The 22,045-nt window shown below is 40.7% G+C and overlaps 1 protein-coding gene across 1 annotated transcript in view; it reads right to left on the bottom strand.

The window, feature by feature from the left end:
- Nucleotides 1–22,045, bottom strand: part of ttc27 (tetratricopeptide repeat domain 27) — a 243,222-nt gene that overhangs the window by 34,947 nt on the left and 186,230 nt on the right. Inside the window, exons 17-18 of the mRNA XM_041207509.1 lie at nt 15,090–15,142; nt 14,249–14,414 (exon numbers count right to left, since the gene is read on the bottom strand). Of these exons, the coding sequence (XP_041063443.1) occupies nt 14,249–14,414; nt 15,090–15,142 (219 nt within the window). The remainder of the gene's footprint in view (nt 1–14,248; nt 14,415–15,089; nt 15,143–22,045) is intronic.

Here is a 22,045-nt window from a genome sequence, read left to right as displayed (position 1 = left end):
AGAATGTTATCATTTATTGCAAGGGAATTGAATACAAAAGTAGAGAGATTATGCTTCAGTTGTATATGGCGCTGGTGAGACCACATTTAGAATACTTGATACAGTATTGGTCTCCTTATTTAAGGAAGGATATAAATGTGTTAGCAGCAGTTCAGAGAAGGTTTACTAGATTAATACCAGGAATAGGCAGGTTTCCTTATGAGGAAAGGTTGGACAGGCTCAGCTTGTATCTACTGAAATTTGGAGGAGTAAGAGAAGACCTGGTTGAAATCTTTAAGATCCTGAGGGGTCTTGACAGGGTAGTTGTGGAGAGGATGTTTTATCTTGTGGGCGATGCTAGAACTAGGGGTCAGTGTTTAAAAATAAGGGGTCGCCCATTTAAGGCAGAAATAAGGAGTTTTTTTTTCTCTCAGAGGATCGTGAGTCTCTTTGGGCTCTCTTCCTCAAAAGGCAGTGGAAGCAGAGTCTTTGAATATTTTTAAGGTGGAGCTAGATAGAGTCTTGATAAGCAAGGGGCTGAAAGGCTATCGGGGATAGGCGTAAATATGGAGTTGAGGTTAAAATCAGATCAGCCATGATCTTATTGAATGGCAGAGCAGGCTTAAGGGGCAGAGTGGCTTACTCCTCCTCCTAATTCATGTGTTCGCAGAGGGCACAGGATTAAGGCAATTGGCAAAAAAACTAAAGGTGATATGAGAAAAACATTTTATACACAGCAAGTGGTTAGGATCTGAAATGCACTGTCCGAGAGCATGGTGGAGGCAGATTCAAGCATGGCTTTCAAAAGGGAATTGGAGAAGCACTTGAAAGGAAAAATTCTGCAGGGCAGGGAAGTGGGGCTAACTAAATTCATCTTGCAAGAGCCAGGATGGGCTCATGAGCCAAAAGGTCTCCTTCTATGCTGTAACCATGCTATGGTGATATAGTCATCTCTATATTCGATATTCCAAGAGCCAAAAACAGATCAACTTGCAGTGTGAAAAATGGCTGCCACGTTTGCTACCTAACAGAAGTCAGTATATTTCTAAACTGACTGCATGTGATGTGCTTTAAGCCATTTGAAATACATAATAAGGTACTTACGCTTTGTACTAGCTTCATTCAGTAATGATGTAAACTTACATAGAACATATAGCACAGAAACTCATGACCTAAACAACTGAAGGCTACCAATGTTAGAGCAATTAAAATCGGGAATACTAAAGTGGCCAGAATTAGGTGAATGTGGACATTTTGAAGGCTTGTGTGGCTGGAGGGGATTGCAGATAGGGAGAGGTGAGGCCATAGGGAGGTGTGAAAACAAGAATTGAGAATTTTATAATCAAAATGTTGCTTGATCAGGAGTCAATGTTGGTCAGCGAGCACAAAGGTAGGAGGTGAACAGGACTTGGTGCAACCACACACAAAGATCTCAAAGCATTTGATAGAAACCATCTGATAAACTGAAAATCTGAGCTCTGAAGAACATTTTGATTTATTGACTCAAGGATGAAATGAATATACAGTCAGTGTAAGGAGTTTGTGATAAACAAATGTGTTTGCAGGCAGAATGTTTCCTATAATTTACAGTCACTTTATATTATATCTTGCCCGTTTCAGTGAATACCTCAGTCATGTGTAAAGTAGATTGCTTTATGCAGAGTATCAACTCTGAATTCCCTTTGGAGGGCTGGACAGCTTGCAAAGTAATGAATCAATTTTATTGCGCAGAACACTGTTTGGAAATATATTCTCCATGATTGCAATGTTCAAAACTGCAAAGAGGTAGAAGATGTGTAGAATATTGTTGGAGCCAATGTTTATGCAAAATTGAAGTATTTGGGCAATCAACACGTAGAGGTTTGAGGGATTGTTACGAGGTGGCATGCCAAGCCAAAATCATTTGCCCTAAAACATGGGTAAAACGTTTACATTAAAGTGTCTTATTCAGCTCTAAAGAGTCATACGGACTCGAAACGTTAACTCTGTCTTTCTCTGCACAGATGCTGTCAGACCTGCTGAGTTTTTCCAGCATTTTTTGTTTTTGTTTCAGATTTCCAGCACCCACAGTACTTTGCCTTAACATTAAAGTGTTGCAAGGCAGGGTATCATATCACAATGTACTGGTACAACATGGGAGGAACATGACCTTACGATATTCCCTTGCCCCATTGTAAATTCATTAACTCAGCTACGTACTGCATGTTCGTGGGTTGTTTCCCTACAGGAAGGCGAGTTACTCTAGCATAATTTCTGGTGTTTGCTCTCAGTAGTTCCATTACTGGCTCAGTACCAGGTTTCCTGGCTACCTACCTGCCACACACAAATTTTGGGAAATGGTGCTCATGCCTTGTTACTTGAGGCTGGTGCGGAAGTGGGGGCTAGAGGGAGGTGGAATTGTAGTGGGAATGGGAGGTTATTTTTATATCAGCAGAGGCCCAAAAAACATTTGCAATAAAATTAGTATCTTTATTGCAATAGTATTTCTTTAAATCCCCATCCTATGCCATTCCATTCTCTCTATGCCATTCCCATCCCATCCCTCCAATACCAATGGCTGTTACCCCATTGCCACCATGTTGCATCACCCTCCATTACTGCCTCACCGTTCTTCCCCACTACCCCCAGCCAGGATAACCTGTTGTTGGGCTCCCCTTAACTTGCTCCATTCCTTTCCCTCCACCAAACTCTCCCACCCCACCACCGCTGCAGAGGGCACCCCCAATTCCACAATTAATGTGGAAAACACCACCTGTGTTTCCAGATTTACTTTTTGAAGGTGGGGACTATGTGTGCTTAGCCTCATTCCGAAACCCCACATGTTGGAGGATGCAAGGAGGCCCCGAGGAGCACTCGGTGATTTTGGAGTGGGGGGGCACCTTGCCTAATTGCACTTTGAGGAGAGAGAGAGAAAAGAGTTAGCATCCCATCTGACCATACCCTGGGGAAAGAGAGTGTGTCAGCACCTCCCTTGATTGTACCCCGGGGAGAGAGAGAGAGAATCAGCACCTCCTCTGACTGTACCCCAGGGAGAGAAAATCAGCACCTCCCCTGACCATACCCAGGGATGGAGGGAGGGAGGGAGGGAGGGAGAGAGAGAGAGAGAGAGAGAGAGAGAGACAGAGAGAGAGAGAGAGAGAGAGAGAGAGAGAGAGAGAGAGAGAGAGAGAGAGAGAGCGAGAGAGAGCGAGAGCAAGAGAGCGAGAGTGAGTGAGTGAGTGAGTGTGTGTGTGTGTGCGTGTGTGTGTGTGTCAGTACCTCCCCTGACCTTGCCCCAGGGAGACAGACTGAGTCAGCACCGCCCCTGATTGTACCCCAGGGAGAGAAAGAGTCAGCACCTCCCCTGACCACACCCCAGAGAGAGAGTCAACACCTCCCTTGACCGCACCCCCCCCCCCCCCACCGACCCCGGGGAGAGAGAGAGAGAGAGTCAGCACCTCCCCTGACCATACCACGGGGAGAGAGAGTGACTCAGCACTTCCCCTGATCGTACCCCGAGGGGGGGAGAGATTCAGCACTGCCCCTGATTGTACCCCGGGGAGCTTACTTTTTGCTGTTCCCTTTAAGCAAACGCTTCTTTGAAGCAACATTTTTTCAAGTTTGTTATCCAACTCATCCCACTATATAAGATTTCATTTCCACTGCTCACCTCACCTCCATCCCAGTTGAAAATGGTGCTGAAAACTAAAAGCACCCCATGTGATGACACTCAAATATTTCAAAATGTAATTTAATGCAATAAGCATTTTAAAAAATTGCAGTTATCAACCGCTTCTCTGAAACAATATCTTTTAAAATAAAATTGTTGTGTGTTTTATCCTGCCAAAAATGACTGCACTTCCACTCCTCAGCTCTGTCCCAGTTATCCCAGGTGCTGGTAACAAAACCCAGGCACTACCCACCAAATAAACCCAACCAGACAGACAGACCCCCTGTTGTAACATTTTATTATAACATTAAGGTACCAAGTATACTGAATGTCACAATCTTTGATCCATTTGGTAGAAACTATTTGGAATAAAGGGGGAAAGTCCAAACCAACAGGCACACATACCTTAAACTAACCAATCAAAACAGTCTGGACCAAAAACTTTGTATTATTACAGATTTTGAAAGAAAAAGATAACTTCAAAATTCAAACACTGGTCAAATACACAATGCTGTTTAGATGCTTTCATTGTCCTGAATTAGCAAATGCAATGTGAGAAACATGATGGACTCAATTCCAGTTTCCAAAAAATACCATTTCACAAATTCTCATTTGATTATTATGGGAATAAGAATACCAAGTAAAGTCACATGGTCTCAAGAAGTAATAGTCTCAAGAAGTGTGATCTAATTAAATATTCTGATTAATAGAAGCCCCATATTGAACAACAAAAGGTAGGATGTTCCCTTAAAGGGCCTTCGTACCTAATTATTCACTGATGTCTGCATTGTTTAATCTGAAGTCATGTTTGTATGGGTACTGCTTTAATTTAGATTCTGGCTTCTCACCACTGCTAAATCCAAGTCCCTTATCTCAGAGCTAGATTTACAGACTCGTGACAAATTGATCTGCAATTCCACCAAAGGGATAGGGATCCAGATTTAGCAGAGTAAACACCAAGACCTGGCTCTCTGATGCCAGATTCTCTGAATCCAATCTGAAGTAGCTTTAACAGTATGCAATTATGAGCCAATGGCTATACTGCAAATATGCAGGTTTTATTAGGGAACAGAAAGCTTTCAGCTTTTGCGAGAGAAAAAGATATTTTTTTCAAAAAATGTGGCATTTCCATCCTAAGATTTAACTTATTTTTCCTTCACAAGTTATTTTCTTTCAATGTCATTTAAGATCACCCTGACATTCTATTTCCAGGCCAAGACAAATTTAACCCTCAGCAAACTAACTCTGTTGACTAACACTATTTTGACTGTGATTGAGGGCAGAAAACTTGCTCCAAGATCTCTATCACTGCCAGTCTTCAGCTGGTTGCTAAGAGTTACACAACAATGGCCTGTTAGTCACACTCTCTTTCTCTTATCTGGGTTGATTTCTCACTCTCTGTTTTTTTGGCTCTTCCCTTTTATGTGAGCGATGCCTCAACATCGCTCAGTGCCTCCCTCTTCGTCAACTCAACCAAAATCAGGTGTTTGGTATCTGGGTAAAGGTTAATGCAAATCCAATAGTTAGCAGCCTATGGTGCTGTTTAAACCATTCCTTAAATTTTTTTTATTCATTCACAGGATGTGGGCTTTGCTGCCTGGGCCAGCATTTATTGCCCATCCAAAGTTGCCCTTGAGAGGTGGCGATGAGCTGCCTTCTTGAACCGCTGCAGTCCCTGCGGTGTAGGTACACCCACAGTGCTGTTAGGAAGGAAGTTCCAGGATTTTGTCCCAGTGACAATGAAGGAACTGGTATATTTCCAAATCAGGATGGTGAGAGACTTGGAGGGGAACTTCCAGGTACTGGTGTTCCCATCTATTTGCTACCCTTGTACTTCTAGATGGTAGTGGTCATAGGTTTGGAAGGTGTTGTCTGAGGAACAAGCCTTGGTGAATTTCTGCAGTGTATCTTGTAGATGGTACACACTGCTGCTACTGTCCATCAGTGGTGGAGGGAGTGAATGTTTGAAGATGTGGTACCAATCAAGTGGGCTGCTTTGTCCTCAACTGTGTCAAGCTTCTTGTGTATTGTGAGAGCTGCACTCATCCAGGCAAGTGGGGAGTATTCCATCACTCTCCTGACTTCAGCCTTGTAAATGGTGGAGAGGCTTTTGGGGGGGGCGGGTTTGCAGGAGGTGAGTTACTCACCACATGATTCCTTGCCTCTGACCTGCCACAGTATTTATATGGCTAGTTCAGTTCAGTTTATGGTCAATGGTAACCCCCAGATTTGATAGTGGGGGAATTCAGTGATGGTAATGCCATTGAACATCATGGGACGATGGCTAGATTCTCTTTTGTTGAAAATGGTCATTGTGTGGCACGCATGTTATTTGCTGCTTGTCAGCCCAAGCCTGGATATTGTTCAAGTCTTGCTGCTTTTGGACATGGACTGCTTTGATATCTGAGGAGTCGTGAATGGTGCTGAGCATTGTGCAATCATCAGCGAACATCCCTACTTTTGACCTTTTGATAGAAAGAAGATGGTTGGGCCTAAGACATTTATAATAATTGTTGAATAATTCATAATAATCGCACCCAAAATGCAAACTTTTTATACATCACTGTTTTGCAAAGGTTGCCAAGACAGAAATCTGCAGAGGAAATTTAGCACTCAGAAAAAAAAACTTTCCTTTGGTTCTTCCATGCCTTCTTCCTCCCTCTTAACAATCACAAGCTGTAACTTCCATGGAGTGGCAATCAGAGTCGGATTGCCACTCTGCTCCTAGTTAGTTAGTCCTAAAATGAAGCCTTACCTTTCTCGCCCAACCTTTTCACCCGGGCCAGGTGAGAAAGAAGAAGTGGGTTCCCAAGGCCTTGTGTGAAGGGCAGCTGAGTCAGAGGTAAGGAAGTCATGCACCTTTTTTTTTACAGCATGAGCGGGGGGTGGGGGAGGGTCAGTACTATGGTTACCTAGAAGTTAGAAGTGGTTTTAATTATTCTAACCTTTTCTGGGTAACTATTTGTGTAAGACAGTCAGAACCATCCAAAGTTTGCAATTTAAATTGCAGTATTAGATGGTTCCCATCGTACTTCCCTGGCAACTGCTATGCAATCCTTATGTGGGGACTTACGGGGGGAGAGGGGGGGTGCCCCAGTACATCTTTGGGGTGCCCTTCAGATATGGCGCCCTGGGGATGAGTAGTTATGGGCCCACAATTTTCAAGGACAATACATGCTGTTGGAGTGAATTGCTCTTTCAATCTTCTAGTTGTGTGCTAGGTGCCCACCATCAGATACTATCAAAGCCAGGCATGCCAATTTCTACATAGAATCACCATCACTTGCCTTTTAATTAGCTTAGCAAACTAAATAATAGATCTACCAACACACTTCAACATTAATTGCATATGTATGAGGGCCCTGAACATGTATGATTATATTATTTTGGTTCTCCACTTTCTGAGCACAAGAGTGCCAGAAATGGAAAGATGGATTGAGTACTTCCAGATAATGAGTGCAATGGAATTTCATGGCTGGAACAAATTTCCATTTATCTAGGATTCGCACTGACATTTTGCAAAGATATGAGTTTAAAATATATTAGAGCAGTAGACACTAAAAACTCTGCTATTTGAATTAAGGTTTTTTTTCCAAAAAGCACCCATCTCCCATTCAAGTTATCACAAAGGGCAGAACACTTCCAGAAGTCCCCAATAGGCCTACCAAGGCCAAATCAATCCAAGTCAACCAGCCCACAACTGAGCCTCCAATAAGTATTGTCACGACTCACTCAGGATGGTGCACTGTAATATTAAGCCCCACTGTTCCCCGAGCCATGACAAATGTGAAAGGTTTCACCAAACCACCAGATTGCCCCAATTCTACCTAACTGTTTAATTTAGGTCAACAGAATACGAGCACCAGGTTTGTAAACTTAATAAGTAAATAATTGTTTATTGAACAAACTGTCGTTAACCAGTGGTAAAAGAAAGAAATATGAACTACACACACACACACACACACACACACACACACACACACACACACACACACACACACACACACACACACACACACACACACACACACAACAAATATGGATTTTAATGGTGGGATAAAACAGCTCAATAGCACCAATCCACAGTACAGGACTCGATGGGTTGATTTTGATCGCTGGCTTCCAAACTTCTTTCAATTCTTGTTGATGATACGAGGTGGTCTTCCAACACTTTCAGTATTTAATTCACTGGTTGAAAACTTGCTTTTCGATGTCTCTAACAGTGGTTTTCACCAATTCCTTTTTACAGGGGTTCCCTCAGAGAGAGAGCAGGTTATAGAGTTATGAGGAAAAGAGATTTTAGATGTTTTCTCTTTGCAGGCCAGGAGTTTCTGTTCTCCCATTCTGTTCCAGTGGACATGTCTTTCAACCTGCAGCTATTGTAATTCTAATCCACAGTCCAACAGAAAATAAAAAGATATGTTCTTTACAACAGTCCTACAGAAATAAAAAGATATGTTCCTTACAGTATAGAAAAGTTCACTGAAAATGAGGTGAGAAAGGCAATTGCAGTACTCAAAAACTACAGATCTCTCGGCATAGATACAATCACTGCAGATATGCTAAAGACAGATGGAGAAGCCACTGCCCAGTAGCTATGTAAATTTTGTAATTAGGTCTGGGAAATTGGCATTGTTCATCAAGACTGGAAAGATGGGTCAGTTGTCTGTATCCCCCAGAAAAGGCAACCTCACTGAATGTGACAATTGGAGGGGAGTCACTCTGCTATCAATACTAGGTAAAGTCTACTTCCAAATGACCTTTAACTGTACTCGAGACATAGTGGATGGTGAACTTTGAGAAGAACAGGCAGGTTTCAGACCAAATTGTTCTTGCATTGAGCAGGATTTTACATAATGACGCATCATTGAGAACTGCCAAGAGCATCAAGCCTGCCTTGCCATCAGCTTTATTGATTTCGCCAAGGCCTTTGCTAGCTTACATCGACGTTCACTCTGGAAAATTGTTTCTTCATTTCGCATCCCATTAAGGATAGTGACAGCTATTGAGAAGATCTAAAAGAATTCTAGGTGCTGTGTTAGGACAGAGGATGCCTATTTGGGGTCAGGCCAGGTTGCATCCTTTCCCTTCTTCTCTTTGTTGTCGCCATTGACTAGTCATTAAGGAAGTCAAACAAGGATCATCTTGGATTGAAATGGATCAATGATGGTCAACTTACAGATTTGGACTTAGCGGATGACATTGCTGTCCTATCAGACAGCAACAGCTTGTCAACTCGATCAGCAATCAGGTTTAGGAGAAGTAGGGCTCACATGAAATCCAAGAAAACAAAAAATATGATGACTGGAAACCATCAACAAGTAACAGATGTTCAGGCCAATCAAAACAAATTTGCCATTGTAGAGGCTTAACTGAAAAGTCCCATTACTATTTAGAGGGCCATGGACAAAGGACTCAATGCAAGAATAGGCAAACCATCATATTTCAAAACTGAAAAACATTTGGAACAAGTAAGAAGATTTCCATGAAAACAAAGCTTAGGTTCTACGGTGCAAATATGTCCTCCACTCCTCTATATTGTTGTGAAACATGGGATCTGCAAAGCTGTCAGGAAAGAAAACTGGATACTTTTGATACCAGATATCTTCGAAGGATTCTAGGCATACACTAGTGGGATTTTATATCCCAACAACGAAGTAAGAAAATGCTCAGAGCAATCTCCAATTTCATCCATCACCTGTAAAAGACAGCTCAGCTGATTTGGCCATGTCACCTGACGTCATGGCATATCCATCAAGTTATGCTCGTACTGAACAAAAGAGAGGAGGGCGACCCAAGATTGACTGGTGCCAGACGTTAAGTAAAAATCTCCAGCTGGTCAAGAGACACTAGAGCGACACAAGAGCATTGACTGCGGACAGGAAAGAATGGGGTGCTTTGTCTGCCTCATGCATCTCTATATGGGAAGCTACCAAATCTAAGGCAGCTCCTGTTCCATTGCTCACACTGCAATGAAGGAAATAGTGCTTTGCAAGAGCAGGGGTGTCACAACAAGTAATGTACAAGACATTATCCTGCTGGGATGGAGGATGTGTCTCTTTTTAAGGGCAGAAAAACTAGTTGGGCAGAATCTTGTGCCCTTCCCTGGCGAGGGGCATTTATTGGAGAGTGGCAAGAGGGGGCTCCATCGCCTTCTTGCCTCCACCCCGATTAAGTCCGTGACAGGAGGCCTGTGGACAGCCTTCCCACCGTGCCACCAGTCAAGACCTCATGGGATTCACTCTGGAATGGTTCACAAATCAGTAAGTTACTTCTTCCATCTGAAAGGGTCACACACTTGCATTTCAAACTTTAAAACATCTTTTCCTTGTAAATCTGCAGATCCTCTGAATTAATTTGAAGAGTGCTGTAGGTAAATTTATAATTTACACAGCATTGAGGCTCAATCTTTCAAATTAAGACAAAGATATTACAGACATATGCTCTTGCTCCTTGAAGCTTTTGCTTTCTGCCTCTGCCCATTCTTTTAGTTTTCACATCAGCCGTTCCCAGTGCCTCACACTGAATAGCATTTCTTTCTTAGCCAGTATTTACTCTGTCCACACTGAGTTTTGTTAATCAAGGGTCACAGAGAGAACATGTTGTAAAAATGCCAGTACAAAAAATATTACTTCCATTAATGGTGCCTAATATTTGTGACCCCTGACAGACAGTACAATAGGTCAATAGAATGAAATGCCACTAAAAAAATGCAAGTTAGTCCGCTAAGAAACAAGAGGTGGCTAATTAATGACCAGGTTCAAACGCAAACGCAGTTTAACCAAGCAAGAGATTTCTAGATCATCCATACCACATATCTTGTGTTTTGGCTAAGGCATTCAAAGAGGTTCAGGCTTCACACAAATGCAATATGTGATGTAATTCAACTGTAATTTCGTGCAAATCAAATGTAGACCAGCAGGTGCATTACAATCATCACTGGCGTAAAGTAGCTTTTTCAGAGTTGATTTTGTCTGCATGGAAACCTTTGCAAAGTCATTCTTAAACATTTTTTTCAATGTGAGCTGGCATTAAAAACTGAACTGGCATTTGGACAAAGCTGATTGGAAGGTCAGTGTGCGTACAACTCAATGGAGTCAGTGGTGGAATTTGGGCCTGCAAATCAGTTTGCCCGATTCAGGCATCAATTGTAGTGTAACATTGCCACAATTAGTTTTTAAACTATATTGAAGAAAAGTCATGGAAACTTCTACTCTTGTTCATCTGGGTCTATCTTCCTTGTTTGTATAGACAGCACAAGTAACCTGACCTGGGTTCAAACTGCTTGCGGATCAAACCGAGTTCCAAACAGAGACCTGGAAATCACTCTAATCGGTTTAATTTCCTTTGTGTGCTATTTTAAGGGCACCAGTTAACTTGCTGGCATTGATGTCTATATGTGCTACTTAATACGAACCTGCAACATGTTGCGTTAAAATAAAATGCATAGAGAAAATTCATTTTCATTAATAATTAGTTCTGCGTCAGAACGTTTCTCATTCTGGGCTACATGTGGTGCTGGTGGTGGAAAGGGTATTTTGTTTTATATTCATCTGAAGAATCCTGCCATTGACCAAGAAATAACAAAGATGAACCAGGCCAAGCCAAATTACACTGATATCTTAAATTGGCTCAGATTCGTGCTCATCCCTAGTTTCTATATACTCTGTGCCAGGAATTGTCTAGACATACAAAGTCTGAGGTAAACATGTTCTGCATCCCCCTCTCCCCAGCCCCTGGCCCAAAAGTCAGACATTACTTCAGAAACTTGAAGGATTGGTTGATAAAATTAAGACACTAAGATTCATTTTGAGTTCTGAAAAAATTGAAGCCAAGGTCTGAAAGAGGGGCTGCAAATCCACCTGTGTTTCAGCTACTTAATGGTGATGAAAAGCAAATATACTTGGTGTTTATTTAAAAATAAGCCTTTCCCAGTAATGTCTCCCCATATTCCTAAATTTATCTAAAGAACATTTTCATGTCTGCCTCCTCCATCTACCCGATGTTTCATGCAGGATCAATCCAACAGGTTCACTGTATGCTCAAGACTGACCTTCCTGACTGGCTCAGTGTTTCTGTTGGTACTTGAATGTTTTTCCTCATTAATGACAGTATGTACACAATCTGTGAGATAAGGTTGACAAGAGCATCCCCCATGTCTTGGTTATTGCTGACGAGGAGTGTTAGAATGTATAGGGCTTAAAAGGACTATTACAGTCAAACCGGCTGCACCCAAATAGAACTTTATTTAACACCAGTGCTTCATTATTTAATATCTACTGCACATTTCACTTTCAAATGTTACATAGGTTTGCATTAAAGCATTAATAAAACAGCACGTTCTTTAACCAGTGTGTAACTATAACCAAAACAAAAAAGCGGATTAGTGTCAGTGATCAAATTACTTAACCAGTGAACAACTTATTATTTAGATTAAATAAATTGGATTCCTTGTAAGGGATGCCAAGGATTGAAAAACAAACTGCTATATTATTTCTGCTTTTATGACACCTGGCAGAAAGAAGTGAATGAGTTTCAGTCAAGGGTTGAACCTTGGTCCCAAGAGTCAAAGGGTAATATCCTAACCCACAGTACCACCCACTCTGCCATCCTGCTAAATTTCTTATTGACTTGAATGAATGTTTCAGCGTTGTAAACTCTTATTGTTTAAAACAAAAGACAAGATAGCTATAACAGTAGAAGTGAAGGTTGTAGGTTGACTCTGTGCTCAAACTTAAGTAGAGCTAAATGATTGAAGTGTTACAAGCAACAGCTTCTTGGTGTAGCGCTTAATCACGTATTGGACATTACAAAACAGCCTAGAGTGTTCCTTTATTGCTGAGTCAGTTTATGAGCAGGATCCCTAAAGTTCACTGGAACAGCACAACATGCATTAACCCTTGGATGACCACAACCACATTCTTGCGCTACAATACAAAAATTAGCAGCTTTTCATTTGCCTACATGACAACAGTCAGGGCACTTCAAAGTAACTAGTCGCATGCAGCATGGAAACATTCCTGAGAAATGTGATAAGGGGTGAAATAAATGCTAACTCTTTTTCTTTGCTATTTATTCAAAGATAAGCTTAGAAATTTTATAATTTCTTGTTTTTCTTTGATTTTACTTCATAACAGTCACAGTGATAAATTTACACTGAAATCTTTTGCAGATGTTATGGGCTGAAAATCCTCTGTGAACTTTAATACCCCCAGGCTTTAAAAACATTTGAGAGTGAACATAAGAAGTATGAACATCAGTGCAACATGCATCAAGCCTGCTCTCCACCATTCAACATGATCATGGCTGATCTTGGACTTCAACTTCACTTTCCCAGCCGCTCCCCATATCCTTCGATTCCCTGACACAAAAGATTTGTCTCTCCAGCCTTAAATCCATTCAACAGGCATTCACAGCCCTCTGGGTTCTAAATGATCAGCCCTTACCCTGAGACTGTGCCTCCATTTTCTAGAATCCCCTGGCCGGGGGTGGGGGGGGGGGGGTGGAATCAAGGGGAAAGGGTGTCTACTCTTTTGAGTCCCTTCATAATCCTGTATGCTTCAATGAGACCATTTCTCATTCTTTTGATTTCCAGATTGTATATGCCCAATTTACTCAGCCTCTTATCACTGGACAACTTGCTCATCCCAGGACCAATCTAGTGAAACAAAAACAGAAAATGCTGGAAAAACTCAGCAGATCTAACAGCATCAATGGGGAAAAAAGAACACGGATGCTGTTAGACCTGCTGAGCTTTTCCAGCATTTTCTGTTTTTGTTTCAGATTTCCAGCATCTGCAGTATTTTGCCATTATCCAATCTAGTGAACCTTTGCTGCACTATGTCCAATGCAAGTATATCCTTCCTTAAATATGGAGATCAAAACTACACACAGTACTCCAGTAGTGGTCTCACCAAAGCCCTGTACAATTGTAGCAAGACTTCCTTATTCTTGTACTCCAATCCCCATGTCAACATGCCATTTTCCTTCCAAATTATTTGTTGTACCTGCATGCTAACTTTGTGTTCCTTGTATGAGCACGCCCAAGTCCCTCTAGTTTAAACATCAACGTTTCCAAGTTTACACCTTTTAAAAAATATTGTTTTCCTCTCTTACCAGGAAAGTAAATAAATAGTCGCTTGGTAGTACAGAACTTGAGTATTGCTGAAAAAAAGACATGCTGTCAGAAGCCTTTTGTCTTGCACTCATCAGGACAAATTCGCAAGAATACCAAATTTCAAAGGAAACAACACACAATGCTCTTCTCATGCAGTATAAATTGTTTCCTTTGAAATTTGGTATTCTTGCGAATCTGTCCTGACGAGTGCAAGATGAAAAGCTTCGACAATATGCCTCTTTTTTCAGCAAAATGAATAACCTCACAGTTCCCCACATTATACTCCATCTGCCACTTTGTTCCCTACTCACTTAAACTGTCTATCTCTCTTTGGAGCATCTTTGCATCTGCATACAATGTATGTATAAAAAGTGAAGAAAGTACTAGTGACTGTGAAAAGCTGAAGTATCATTAACAGCTCCTTTACAAAGCTCAGCAATAACATGACTAAAAGATCAGAAAGTAAAATCCAGGCACAATGTAAAATGACAAGAAAGACTCACCTGAACATCTCTGTATTTGTCTTTCAAATCCACGAGTCGATGGTATGCCTTAATGGCATCACTGAACTCGCCAACATCCATGCAGGTAAGAATGTAATTCTCCCAGATCTGCCAATGCTCATAATTACATTTAATGGCTTCCTTGAGTGCTCGCAGTGCTTTGCTTCTGTAATACAGAATTACACAACGAATCAGTCATACGTCCTTGATATTATGGATCTTCTGCATTACACCCTTGCAAAGGATTTGACTGACCAAAGAGGTGAAGTGAGAAAAAAGTTTCACAGCCTGAGATGATACCTAGCTAACACTACAAAGGAAGACTATTTATGATTTGCAAAGGGGTTAGAAAATCTTCCCCTTCTTTATAGTAAGTGTATTTCAAGAATACAATAGTACAAATATTGATTTGGTTTTGTGCTGCAAGAACTGACCCTCGGGTTTCAGTGGTAGAATAAAACATCTTAATTCTTTCCATAAACCTTAGGTCAATGGCTTCTGGCTATGACTGACAAAGGCATACAATGTAGTTGTACTGTGTTAAATCAATATTGTAGAAAAGATGTAAGGAGTAAAGAACAATCTATTTAACAATTTTGTGTGTGTACTTATACCAAGATTTTCCAAAGTAAAATCCCATATCAATGCGATGCATTGTCAGAGAATCACAGCAATCCTGCATGAAATATATTTGTTTCAATAGATGTTGTCAAATAGACAGAAAGACTCAAATGTCGTTCTGCATTATATGCAAAATTTATAAAAACGTTAATAATTCCTTTAGTTAATCAAACTGATGTTGTCTGGTCTTATAATAACAGGAAGCATGTAAATGTCTTACTTTTCCTTTAATCGGATATAGGCTGTTGATAGATTGTTCCAAGCTTCTGCATTCTGAAAGCACAGAAACACGTACAATGAATCCATATCTTCTACTGGACATCAACCAGAGGCAATGGTTTCATATCTGCCCAATGACAATATTTAACAGAAACTGATGAATCAATATATTTGTAACAGTGCGAGGGACATGCTATGGCTGAGAAATTGGATCACGTTGAACCTTCTTTTTTGAACCATTCTTCACAATTGCAGCCTCTATCCCTGCTCTCATTTTAGTGAAGCCTCCTTACCACTCCTTTCGTGGTCCTGCTGCTCAAAAATTCAATTAAAATTCTTGCAGGAGAAAAGTTTCCAGGGCTAGGAGGGAAAGGCAGGGATGCAGGACTAGCTCATTCAAAGAGCCTGCATAGGCACGGTGGGCTAAATGACCTAATTCTCTGCTGCCTCCATGATTCCATGACATTAGCCCATCATCCTCCTCCTTCAGGTACTATGCCTCACAGTTGGCAACCATGGACTTCCATTGGATTGGTCCATGATAATGCTGGGCAAAGTACTGCAGTGGCTTGCTGTTGCCTTCTGAAGTACAGCTGGCCAGGAAACCATCCCGCTCTTACCGCCTGCCATCAGGCATGTAGGAAGGATTTACATACTGATACTCAACCTATTTGGCCAGTTTATGCAAGCATCTTCCAAGGCCATTAAGTCCTGAAGTGGGGCTTGAACCTGGGACTTCTGACCCAGAGGTAGGGACCTCTCTCATCATCAGTAAGACCCTAATTATTCAGATTAAAGTTTGGGGCAATAGCTGCAAAAATAAATTTGTGCCCAAGTTAGGTTAAACCAAGAATAACAGAAACTAGAAGCATGTTGCAAGACTGTATTACATCTGGTGCTTAGGTCATTTTGAATTATAAACTTCTGTTGGTTCCCTAGCAGCTGCAGTTTTCAAAATCATTTTACTTTATTATAGGGGAAAAGCTGTACACATGAAATAGTCTAAAAGTTGGCATTTTGTGGAAGCTAACTGAATGTTCTAGTTAAGGCTTATACCACATGGGGCACATAATATTCCATTGCACTCAATTTTCTCTAATCATTCACATGATCTCCAACTTCATGTTTGTCATGGTGAGAAATGTCAGTGCTGGGAGCATTCTCTTATTTTTGGTGCCCATTGTCCGCACTGACCATTCCTAGAGCATGGAATATTTGCTCAGTAAAGCTGTTAGGGCTCAAATAGACAAGAGAAGGACAGTACACTGGAGCATAGCCTTTATACAATTACAAACTTTACTGACAGAGACCACATACTACATATTGTGCACCTCCAATCAACAACCCCTCCTTAAGCCTATTCTTATATATACAAGTGCAAGGGTAGGGGATATCCATTAACTCCCCCTACCTGAATACAATTAAATGCCCAATTGACATGCAATGATCATCCTCTACTCTACCAACAATCTGCCTCAGTCTGCAAGTTGCAATCCCAATTTTTCCAGATTTGTCTGGCCAGTGGACTTTGTTCCATGATGATTAGGAATGGAATAAATACTATGCAAATTATTGAAACAATCACCCTTACAGGGCTGAAAGTGGCTGAGAGATATATACTCATACCAAAATTCCAGAACTGAAGAGATGTCCTTCACCCAATTCTTCACTTGTGATATCTTGATGTATAACTTGATGTATAATTTAAATGATTATAAATAAATCATATTTTTGCATAAAGTTAAATAGAACCAGCATCATTATTTTGCACATAAACTGAAGAAATAATACAGAATTAAACAAGATGACTTCCCATACCTTGGTACTGCAAAATAAAGCATATTGAAACAAACCAGCCATTCTCCAAATGCTTTTTCTCATGCCAACATAATGGGGCACCACTTCTAAAGGTGGCCTTGCTTCTTACAAACCAATATGTGACCTTGTGTGCAAAATAATCCAAATGAGGGAACAATAAACCCTAATGCCATAAATATGTACTCTAATAAACAATAACACCAGACCTCTCCATGAGAGGGATAAACAACACTGTGATAGTCCGTATATATCTCAGGTGGTGAACCACAAATTAGTTACTAAGTTAAAATTAAACAGAAGCAACAGCAAAACGGGTAGATTTTAGTAGATTAGTACAAAACGAATATTTTATTTCTAAATGTTATGTAAACTAATTTTCAAATAATAAAGCTCTCAAGATTTCAGGAATTCTTGTAACTTTAGATATATGTCTATGAGGAAAAGCTTACAAGTGAAATTATCCAACTGCCTGGTATTCTCATCAACGTTTGCAAATTTTTCCATGGTCTCATCCCTCCTCATTTCTGTAACCCCTCCCCCTAGCCCTACAACCCCCTGAAATATTTGCACTCTCCCAATTCAGGTCTTTTCAAATTCCCCGATTTTAATTGCTCCACTATTGGTGCCACGCCTCCGACTGTCTGAGCCCCAAGCTCTGGAACTCGCTCCGTAAACATCCCCACCTCTTTCTTTCCTCCTTTAAGACGCTCCTTAAAACCTACCTCTTTGACCAAGCTTTTGGTCATCTGCCCTGATGTGGATCGGTATCAGGTTTTGTTACCTGTAAAGTGCCCTGGGATGTTTTACAACATTAAAGATGCTATATAAATGCAGTATGTTGCTCAATTTCAGTTTTATTATGTCAACACTAACAACATGTCTTTAATGTAGTAGAACGAGCAAAGCATTTAAAGAATGATAACTGCACAGTGTTCAATTCCATTCCCAACTCTTCAGATAATGAAGCAGTTCACTTTCACATGCAGCAAAACCTGGACTACCTTCAAGCTTGGGCTCTTAAGTAGCAAGTAACAGTTGTGACACGCAAGTGTCAGGCAGTGCCCATCTCGAGAGAGAATTTAACCATCTCCCCCCGACATTCAATGACATTACCATTGCTGAATTCCCCATCATCAACATCCTGCAGGTCACCACTGTTAGTTGTATATTAATTGCATTTAATTGTATGCAGATGGTGGGCATTAAGTAGGGATTCGTTTGTGCCCCTATATAAAAAAAAGCACAGACTGAAACAATGTTCAAAAGCAAAATACTATGGATGGTGGAAATCTGAAATGAAAACAGGAAGTGCTGGAAATAATCAGCAGCAAGGCAGCATTGGTGAAGAGAGAAACAGAGTTAAAGATTCAAGTCGATGGCCTTTGCAGCTGAGTATTGCTGGGTTAGGTGGTGTATGTTTGGAACCTGTAGCTCTGTAAACAAATGCTTACAAAAGTGCATAAAAACTAGCTCCAGTTCTATCCTTCAACAACTGGCTTTTTCAAGTCTAACAACCATTGAGCAGAAAGCTAATTGGACTAGCCACATAAACACTGTACTGTTTCTATAAGAGGTCAGAAGCTGGGAATTCTGCAGCAAGTAACTCACCTCCTGACTCCCTGAAATCTGTCCACCATTTATAACACACAAGTCAGGGGTGTGATGGAATATTTTCCACTTGCCTGGATGAGTGGAGTTCCAATAACAATCAAAAAGCTCAACACCATCTAGGGCAAGGCAGCCTGCTTGATTGGCACCCCATTAACCACTTTAAACATTACTCCCTCCACCAGCGACACACCGTGGCTGCAGTTTGTACCATTTACAAGATAGACCTCAATAATTCATTAAGGCATCTTCAACAGCACCTTCCAAACCTGCAACCTCCATCATCTAGAATAACAAGGGCAGCAGGTGCATGCAAACACCACCACCTGTAAGTTCCCCTCCAAGTCATGAACTACGCAGACTTGGAACTATATTGCCATTCCTTCATCATCACTGGGTCAAAATCCTAGAACGCCCTTCCTAACAGCACTTGGATGTACCAACACCACATGAACTGTAATGGTTCAAGGCAGCATACCACCTTCTCAAGGGCAATTAGGGATGTGCAATTAATGCCAATCTCGCCAGTGCCCACATCCCATGAACAAATAAGAAAACAGCCGTGACACTGGGCGATGGCTATGCCCATTTATGGTTTAAAGTTCAAATAAAGGAATATCAGGAAGGCATCCCCCAATTAAACATATCTTCAATCACAGGAGGGTGCAAAGACATTGGATCAATCTCATTAAAGCCTGTGTCCAGTTATATACCTGCTTCTGCACAAAGCAAACATGACTGCCTGATAAAGATAGAAATTTAAAAAAAACTCAAGCTCCTTTCTGCAGCCTAGCAAGTGAAGTTGTGTGTTTCTGCCATATATATGCCCTTGATGATCAACCACCTGGACAGAGGTCACCAGACCGCTGAAGTGGCCGTTACGCATAAGGTAAATAGTGTTCCTTCCAGGTATACTAAAAAGTGCTGCTTTTAAGAAGCAGTAATCAAATTAAAGTGGTCAGCAGATGGTCAACTGCCAAAATTCCCTGAACCATTAACAATTACAATTACATGGGATTGAACAGGCCCAGGCTTTGTGGTCAACAGCGTTGACCATAACAGCCACGACAAAACCTGCCCACAAAGGTCTGGTAATCTCTGCGGTATCAATTTCACCTATCCTGATGGTCATTTGAACTGGCACCAAAACAAGGGGATCTCCTCCATCCATCCAGCAACAGTGATGTCATCAAGCAGTCAATCACAGCAAAGAGGTCTCAAAGTCAACAGACCAGGCAGTACGATGTACTGATTATCCTTCATTTTTAAAATAAATCTTACAGAGACTGAAATAAAGACTGGGGCATAGAGATTAGATAAATTAGATAAATAAATTTTTAAAAAATTGTATTAAAAAAAATGAAATTCTCTTACTGGAAAGATTGGGCATAAAGCAAATGTAAAATTAGTTTCTCCGGTCCAAAGGGGCTGTTCAATAGTAGACATGACTTAGTAAGCTTTAAAAACTCAGTTACATCTCATTAACAAGGGGCTTTTAATTACAATATTACAGCATAAGATGTTAAGTTCTTGTCAGTTCAGTGATTTCAAAACAATTGCTATCAGCAGATCTTTGACAGCGCCCCCTGTAGAGGACTAGGGAATAAGGGACAGCAATGCCTGTATTTCCGTGTGATGCCAGAAGTAACAACAACAAATGCTGACAGTTTCACTATCATTTCAACTGCAAATTCAGGCCATAGAATTTGCAGCACAGAAACAGGCCATCGGCCCAAGTGGCCTGTGTCAATGTTTATGTTCCACGTGACTGCCCTCTGAAGTGGTCCCGCAGGCCATTCGGTATTATCAAGAATAAGATGCATCCCCATCTCCTGTGGGCATTTAGACACGGGCAACAGATGCTGATCTATCAGGGACACCTACATCATGAGAACGAAAAAAACGTGGAATTTCTCCAGAAATATTTATCAATGCTCCCTGCAACTCATGAAACTAGATCAACTGAGCAAAGAAAGAGACCTACCATGGTAGATCTGTTGCAAGCAAAGGATTTCACAGCATTTCAAAAGATATAAATACTTATTTTCAGATAGCGTTTAATGGAAAGGTCAGTCCCCTTCAACCAAAAGCACAAAGTAATCATATTCTCCGGGATGTTCCATTCTTTCTTTTGATTTCTTTTTAAACAAAGAAGTGCTTGTAGCAGTGACAATGATAAATCTGAAGAAGCTGCAGTCTGTGTGTAAGCTAACTTAAGTCCCTATTAAACTGTACACATAAGTGGCATATTGGGCCAGGAGCCATTAATATGCCAAATCAAAATATTTACAGAAAAATAAAGTGCAAATGTATTCATGGAATCCTCATGTGACAGTTTTAGCCACAACATATATATGCCTTTCAGAATGTTTTGAATTTCTATTATACATCAATGGGTGATTAATTAAACACTTCACGTTTTTAGAATCACCCTCTGGATTACTGTCTCAACATTAGCTTATTTGAGTAACATACAGTTAAAGTTAAGAACATCTTCAGCTCCTCCCCTTTTCCCCAGCGGAATATGGATACTAAACACACATCATGAGTTACATAAGTGTTGGACATTTTAAGCCCAGCCACCAGGCTACATCAATTAATTATTTTTGCATTTATTGTATCTTGGCAACTTGTTCAAATTATGAATCTAACATTACTTTAAATCTCCTGAATCACTGTGGGCTCTAAAACGTGTTCAAATTTTTAAATCTAAGCATTTTCTACATCAAACTGAGTTGTTACAAAAGATGCTGCAAGAACTCCATACAATGCAGAAGTATTCAAAAATTAATCCAGCCGAGCAGTGAAATCTTAACAGAACAGTGCAGGCGTATTGAATTGGCACTATACTAAATACAGCGTTATATGCTAATTGTATATCAATTGGGTATTAATTGTATTCAGATGGATATTAACTGGGGACTCACCTGTTCTCATATATATAGAAGCAGGCTTAAAGAGAAGCTGTTGGTTGGAGGTGTGCAATATGTAATGTGTCTCTTTGTAATTAAAACTTAAATATTAGTTCGGATGAAAGATCACAGGCCAGAAACATTACTCTGCTTCTCTCTCCACAGATGCTACCAGACCTACTTAGTACTGCCACATTGTCTGTAATTATTATTGCATAATGTGTTCGATCCTTCAACACCAGGCTGAGTTCTAATGTTATATTCATACTCAAATAGTGATAATAATGAAGGAACAACCACCGAAATGTGTCTGGAAATATTGGACTTTTTAAAACAAGACCTGTGTTTTAAAATGCACATAAGCCACTAGCTGGAATGCTGTAGAGTGACTCCCTAAGAGGTAATGGAACCCCACCCTGTTGCCAGAGAAAGTACTTCTAAAGACAAAAGCAAAATACTACGCATGCTGGAAATCTGAAACAAAAACATAAAATGATGGAAAAACTCAGTAGGTCTAACAGCATCTGTGGAGAGAAAAAAAAAATACAGAGTTAATGTTCAGCTTTGAGGAAGAGTCATAAGGGCTCGAAACGTTAATTCTGTTTTTTTTTTCTCTCCA

Source organism: Carcharodon carcharias, chromosome 2 (genome assembly GCF_017639515.1).
Source record: "Carcharodon carcharias isolate sCarCar2 chromosome 2, sCarCar2.pri, whole genome shotgun sequence".
Lineage (NCBI taxonomy): Eukaryota > Metazoa > Chordata > Chondrichthyes > Lamniformes > Lamnidae > Carcharodon > Carcharodon carcharias.
This window is presented reverse-complemented; position numbering and strand designations above follow the sequence as displayed.